The 6,385-nt window shown below is 40.9% G+C and overlaps 1 protein-coding gene across 2 annotated transcripts; it reads left to right on the forward strand.

Annotated features, from left to right (window-relative positions):
* The first annotated feature begins 18 nt into the window (after window positions 1-18).
* Window positions 19-3,007, forward strand: BLOC1S3 (biogenesis of lysosomal organelles complex 1 subunit 3). Of its 2 annotated transcripts, none has more exons than XM_075187150.1 (2): window positions 19-114; window positions 1,743-3,007. In XM_075187150.1, the coding sequence occupies exon 2, from the start codon at window positions 1,762-1,764 to the stop codon at window positions 2,308-2,310; it is 549 nt and encodes a 182-aa protein (XP_075043251.1). In that variant the 5' UTR covers window positions 19-114; window positions 1,743-1,761; the 3' UTR covers window positions 2,311-3,007. The 2 variants fall into 2 exon arrangements, with proteins under 2 accessions (XP_075043251.1, XP_075043250.1); XM_075187149.1 differs by having other exon boundaries at window positions 20-119.
* The last annotated feature ends 3,378 nt before the right edge of the window (window positions 3,008-6,385 follow it).

A 6,385-nucleotide genomic window follows, 5' to 3' on the forward strand; every position in this document is an offset into this window, starting at 1 on the left:
TGTTGCCCCACTTCCGGTGACAGGCACACCAGACTGAATAGGAGAAGGAACAACTTCCGCCCTGAGTAACTCCGTTTCCTCGTCCCTGTCCAGGTGTTGCCAGTAACCGGAACTGTGAGGTGAGGGCGTTCCATGGTATTAACAGTACTGCACCTACCTCCCTAGCTTGTGCCCTAATTCTCCTGTCAACTCTCTTATGTGGTAGTTTATGGTGTACCTATGCAGAGTAAATAATTGTGGTCATTGGTGTAATACATTTTAAAGGGTCCATTTTGGAACAGCCCACCCCCTTAATCTTAGTGTCTTAATCTACAGTACAGTAATTCAGCAGGTCATTCCCCTGTTGTATTCACTTCTGTATTACAGTCCAGAGCTGTGCAATCTTCCAGGCAGTTCCAGTAATCCAGCGTTCAAACCTCCTTTCTCTCCAGCATTGCAAATCTGACCTCAATAAATTGTTACAGAGGGCTCATCAAGGTTCCAAAATTTACAACAAATGTTGTGATTGCATCTATAGCAAACTACAACTTTGTTTTTTCTTTACTATTTCATCTTCTTTAGGTTGACACTTGAGTATTGTTGATATGGAATACCCTAAAATACATGAAGGCTGTTTAAAAATGATCTCTGGGTTACAAGAACCAATTGTTGTTAAATGATCTATATGGTAAAGGAAAGTAACAATGTTCTTAAAGATAAGAAGAGGCCTTGTGTTATTGACACATAAGCATGTTCATGTACATTCATTCACCTCTCCTTGACCACAGAACTGCCGTCTACTTGCTGTCTCAGCAATATTCAGTCTTCCAGCGCCATTCGCCTTCCTGCTTGTTTAGATCATGGAAAAGGAGCTGACACTGTTCCGAATATAAAACACTAAAGTTAGCTAAAAAGTTTCCTTCAGGTCCAGTGTTCTCCCCAGAACCTATTTCCCGGGCGCTCCACCCAGCAGTTATTACTTGTCACCTGGTTCTTGGAGTCTGAAGGAGTCCTATGATAACAGGACTGTGTGAGCACTGCCACCAGCAGAGTGTGTCAGACCACTGACCACCAGTCTGACCAGTCCAGATAGTCAGAGGTCCAGCTGCCACACATGACAAAAATTCATTAATTCTAAAAAGAAATAAGTGTTCACTCCAGCCAAAAAGGGGGCAATAACCTCCATTGTCTTTATAAATAATAAGTGTTGGTAATAATCTCCAACATTTTTATTTATTATTATTATTATTGTGAACTATTACACTGCCCCCAAACTTTTCTGGGGAGAACACTGAGGTCATTTTTCCTTCCCCACCATAACCCTCTTTGTAATGCAGAAAGGACATCAACCATCACACCCTCAGCTCTTAAAATTTAAAGCTGCATTTGTGGCTTGGGTGAAAGAAAACCATCCTGCCATCTGCCTTCCTCCCTGGAACACACACTAGGAACTGGTCCATACAGACGTTTTATTGTTACTTTGTGATGCTGATGACATTGAGCCTGCAGGTTCTAATTGGTCCTCCCACTCATCAATCTCTTTCTTTCCTTCCATCATCTTAGCTAGCCAGTTTCAGTCCCGGACTGCACATTTGAGCCAGTAGATATTTTCTGTAGCAAATGAAACAGTGATTGCTTGTTGGAAAAAGGAGAGTAAATCATAAATAGGGAAGCATTGTATTTACAGAGTGTACTTTCATTTATTTGTAAAACTGCAATTCATCTGCCTATATGTAAACAACTTTGCATTTGCTCTTCCTTAGCAAAGATAAGGATTTAGAAATGTCTTCTCGAAGCTTCCAAACTATTGTAAAGGGGGAGGCTTCTGAGACTGACGATGAGGAAGAGATGTATGTGACTTCCATCCCAACTGGGTCATTCTCCAGTACCTGTGGTGTGAAAATCCAAGGAGAAGCCTCAGAGACCGATGATGATGATGTTGTTGAGAAAAATGACACACCTTCCATGAAGTTGGAGAAGGACCTACCTCCATTGGTGGTCATCAGGAATGAGCAGGAAAGTTCTCCAGTTGGTATGGAAGAGAAACCTATTGTGAATATACAGCAGCCAGGCCGATATAGTACACTACTACAGCAGAAACTTTTGGAAAGCAATGCTCGTCTGTACCATGACGTCAGTAACACCATTCGTCAGGTCTATCATACGACCACGAATGAGATCCGAACATTGACCAGTCAGCTTAACAATTCGCAAAATGGGATTATTAATGCGTCCCACAGCATCCGACTTGCCCTAGAAGACTTGAAAGGGGTGTCTGAGAAAATTGACATCATAACCAGCTGTAACCTACTTCCCGATATCAAGATCTAAGTATGAAGCCAATTCCCGTCCAGCTATCTCCTTGCTTTGATGTCACTATAACTCATTATAAGTGTTTCAATGATATCTGATTCCTTGACCATTTTCTTTTTTCTTTTTTTAACAACTTAATTTTTATTGAACTCAAATCAAACAATACGGGGGGATACATAAAAGAAGGGGAAAGTCAACGCAAGGGGGAACAATATGCAATAAAAGTATGTGCAAAACAGTATCAATATCACAAGAATGTATTAACTGTAACATCAGTTCTCCAGAATTTATAACACATTTTGCTTGATGTACTAAAAATTCCAAGTGCTCCAGTTGCTCTTGGCACTCCAGCGTGGCTCCCAGGGCAGTAAAGATGGGCATACACACATCCAAGTTATATATCAATGGGAGGACCTAGTAAAATTCTGGTCTCATACGTGTTTTTGTTTTAACTTTATATAGAAAGGAAACAGGTGAGAACAAAAACAATAAGATATAACAGACAAACAGATTGTTTCTGTCAAGTTTTCCACTTTGTAAATTGAAAACCTTGTTGAATTTGTTTTTTTGCGGAAGTGCGTTTGTGTAGCTTTCCCATATTTCAAATAATTTAGTTACTTGGTTTTCATTATAAATGGAAGTTTCCATCCAGCCCATTTGACTCCAAAAATATACCATTAGGTTAATTAGCTGCTATTAAATTGACCTTAGTCTCTCTCCGTCTGTTTGTGTGTGTATTTGTCACGTCTTTCACTAGGAATATCACTGACTGGTATTGGCGCTACTAAACTGGAAGGCGCGAAGTCTAACGCACCACCGGTGTTCACCAGGTACCCCCGTAAGGATGTTTGGACTTTGCTGCATGTGATGTGCAGGTCGCGGTTCTCCCAGATAGTTACCAGGGCAGTGAATTGAGAGTAGTCAGACAGGCCGAGTCGAAACCAGAGAAGTGCAGTACCACGGAGAGAAGGCAGAGAGTAATCCGGAACAGTCCAGGGGTCAATACCAGTGCAGGCAACGAAGTACACAGGGAGATCCGGAAGAGGAGTCAAGCAAGCCGAGGATTCAATACACAGGAGAGCAATCAGGATAAATGGAAATAATGCTGGAGCTGGTGGGAACCAATACTTTGGCACCATTCTCTGGCACCCTAATGGTGCCAGAGTGAGTTTAAATAGAGGCAAACAGGAAGCCCTGGAGAGGGGAGGTTCCAGGACCAGTCTCCGCTGAACGCCGGGTAGCGTCTGGGTTGCCTAGCATGTGCAAGCGCCGCGATCAAGTGATCGCGTCCCGTTGCCTAGCGGCCAGAGGGCGTTGGTCTCCGGGCACCCAGCGGAGGTGCGAAGACGGCGCCTGACAGTATATTAGGGAATTAAACTTTAAACTCTAATGGGGCAGGGACTGATGTGAGTGTTTTCTCTGTACAGCGCTGCGGAATTAGTGGCGCTATATAAATAGTTGATGATGTTGATACTGATGTGGGACCTAAAGGGTAAAAAATAACCTCTATAAAATAATTTGAAGAATATTTCATACTTGCAGGTAGAGCACCAGTAGAATCTAAAAAACGTTTCTTGTATAGATAAAAGATGGAAATGTAATAACCATTGAGACATCCCAGTTTTTCTATTAGGGGTATATTGAGGTATGCATCAAATATTGTAAAAATTGGATATAGCTTCGTTAGATAATCTGTTATTTACTAGTGCCAAGTCAAGAGGGTTGTCCCAGTCCACTGAGAGATTTGGCATAACTGAGGTTACATAATGCTGTGCTTGTGAAGCCGTTAACTAGGGGGTTTGGATGAATTAGAATTGGGAGCATATCCCCGAAAAGGGTAGGACTATTGTTCTCATTGGGTTTGTAAGGTCTTTTACAGAGTTAATGCCGGTTTGTTCCCAGAGGCGAAATGGACTAGAAGCTGTACCCCTTTGGAAGTCAAGGTTGCCCAAGAAGGGTAAAAATAAGTAATAGTGATTTTGAAGAACCCATTTGAGACTAATCTTAAACCAGGCTTTCCAGGTCTTGATCAATAAAGGGTTATCTAGGACCTCCAAGGAGAGTTCCAAACGGTTTTGATGTAGAAACTATTGAAGTTCAATGTGTGGTATGAATTGTTGTTATAATGTAACAATTTTAAAAGTATTTTTTTGTTTGATCCAATCCCCTATATACCTACAAACAGCAGCCTGATTGCAGAGAACTATATTCAGGAAATTTAAACTGCCCTCTGCTTTAGTTTTTTACAGAATCACCAAGCTTATTTTAACTTTCTTATTGTTCCAGATAAACTACCGAAATGCAGAATTCAATAGTTTCTCATCTTGTTTTGATAAAAGTAGCGGTAAAACTTGCAGAGAGTATATTATTTTAGGAAAAGTGATCATTTTGATCAAATTTGGCCTGCCCACAGTAAAGCTGTAGGTGTTGCCAGGATTTCAGTTCAGAAATGACTGAATGAAGTATACAGTCAATATTGATTTTATTTTAGCCCATCTTAAAGAAATGTATCTAGTCCATGGGGGTTCCGTTTACGGGCCAAGGGATATTGCTACAGATTTATCTATATTAATTCTACATCCATAAATCGATTCAAATTGATTAATTGCATGAAGTAGTGATCAAAGTCAATATATAGAAGCAGGTCATCAGCAAACGCAGTGAGTTTAATGGTGGCATTACCAACTCATATGGCCTGACAAGTGAGGGGGTCAAGAGCTAGATTAAAAAGTAAGGGTCACCCTTGTCTAGTGCTTCTAGATATACATACCAGGCTATCATCCTCATTTATTTATATAGCGCCACTAACTCTGCAGCACTGTACAGAGCACTCACATCAGTCCCTGCCACATTGGGGCTTACAGTCTAAATTCCCTAATATATACACACACACACTAGGGTCAATTTGATAGCTGCCAATTAACCTACTAGTAAGTTTTTGGAGTGTGGGAGAAAACCGGAGCACTCTGAGGAAACCCATGCAAACACAGGGAGAACATACAAACTCACACATAAGGCTATGGTCGGGAATTTAACTCATGACCCCAGTGCTGTGAGGCAGAAGTGCTAACCACTAAGCCACCAGGCTGTGTTTCTTATTGTTAATATTGAACGCCCTACGGGGACTGTCATATAGCTACTGTATAAATTGTGAGAAAAGGGGTAGTATTGTATACATCTCAAAGATCCGAAGCAGAAAGGAACACAAGACCTTATAAAAGGCATTCTACACGTCGAGACTCAAGAAGATGTTTTTCTCTCTGGGCAGTTGTCAATTTAGGAAGTTTAACATCCGTAAGTAATTTTTGTAGTAGTGCGCCATCGAAGGGAGGTGCTGTATACAAATCGGTGTAATATTTGTGAAATTTCGTCGCAATGTCATGTGTAGAAATACATCTTTCCCTGTGGGCTGGTTCACAATAGAAGTAATATAAGCTCTTGGTTTTTGCAGTTTTGCTACGTGAGATAAGAGCTTTCCTGCTTTATTTACTGCCCCAACGACAGAATTTGTTGATGTTCTCGGCTATTCTGCTGTTTGCATGGTTCAGTAAGAAAGTTTCAAGCAATTGTTTACAGCTTTTGTAGTTCTTTTGTGTAGATCCAGTCGGGTAGTTCTTAAACAAGTCATAACATTCCTTGAACATTTTCAAGGAAAATTTAATCTCCTGGTGCTGATTTGTGCAGAATACACAGCTTGAAATAATCCCTTGTAACCTGTCAATAAAACTCCACCTAGACCTTGTATATTGCACAAGACAGAGGGTACTGGCAGTAAACCAGTGGTAACAGAAGAAAAAAAGATTTTTTTTACTATGAAGTGCAGCGTGTTGAGGAACATCATTATAGTCATTGCTTATAAAAACCGAACAAGTACAGATGAGGATGAGGATGACAAAGGAGATGCAAACGTGAGACAGGGTAGAAAGGGCCCTGCCTGTGAGATTCTAAAGCAAGGCTTGGAAACCCGATACACATCGGGGGACTCATGGAGCGGCCAACCCACTTTCCAGAGGGTCACACGTTACCCTAAATTTCAGTAATAAGTTTAAACAATACATTTAATAAAAAAAAAGACCCTTGTCTGTAATAAAAT

This window comes from Mixophyes fleayi, chromosome 9, assembly GCF_038048845.1.
Source record: "Mixophyes fleayi isolate aMixFle1 chromosome 9, aMixFle1.hap1, whole genome shotgun sequence".
Taxonomy (NCBI): Eukaryota; Metazoa; Chordata; class Amphibia; order Anura; family Limnodynastidae; genus Mixophyes; species Mixophyes fleayi.

Coding starts and splice junctions, on each gene's coding strand:
- BLOC1S3 (XM_075187150.1), top strand. CDS start 1,762: ATGTCTTCTCGAAGCTTCCAAACTATTGTAAAGGGGGAGGCTTCTGAG.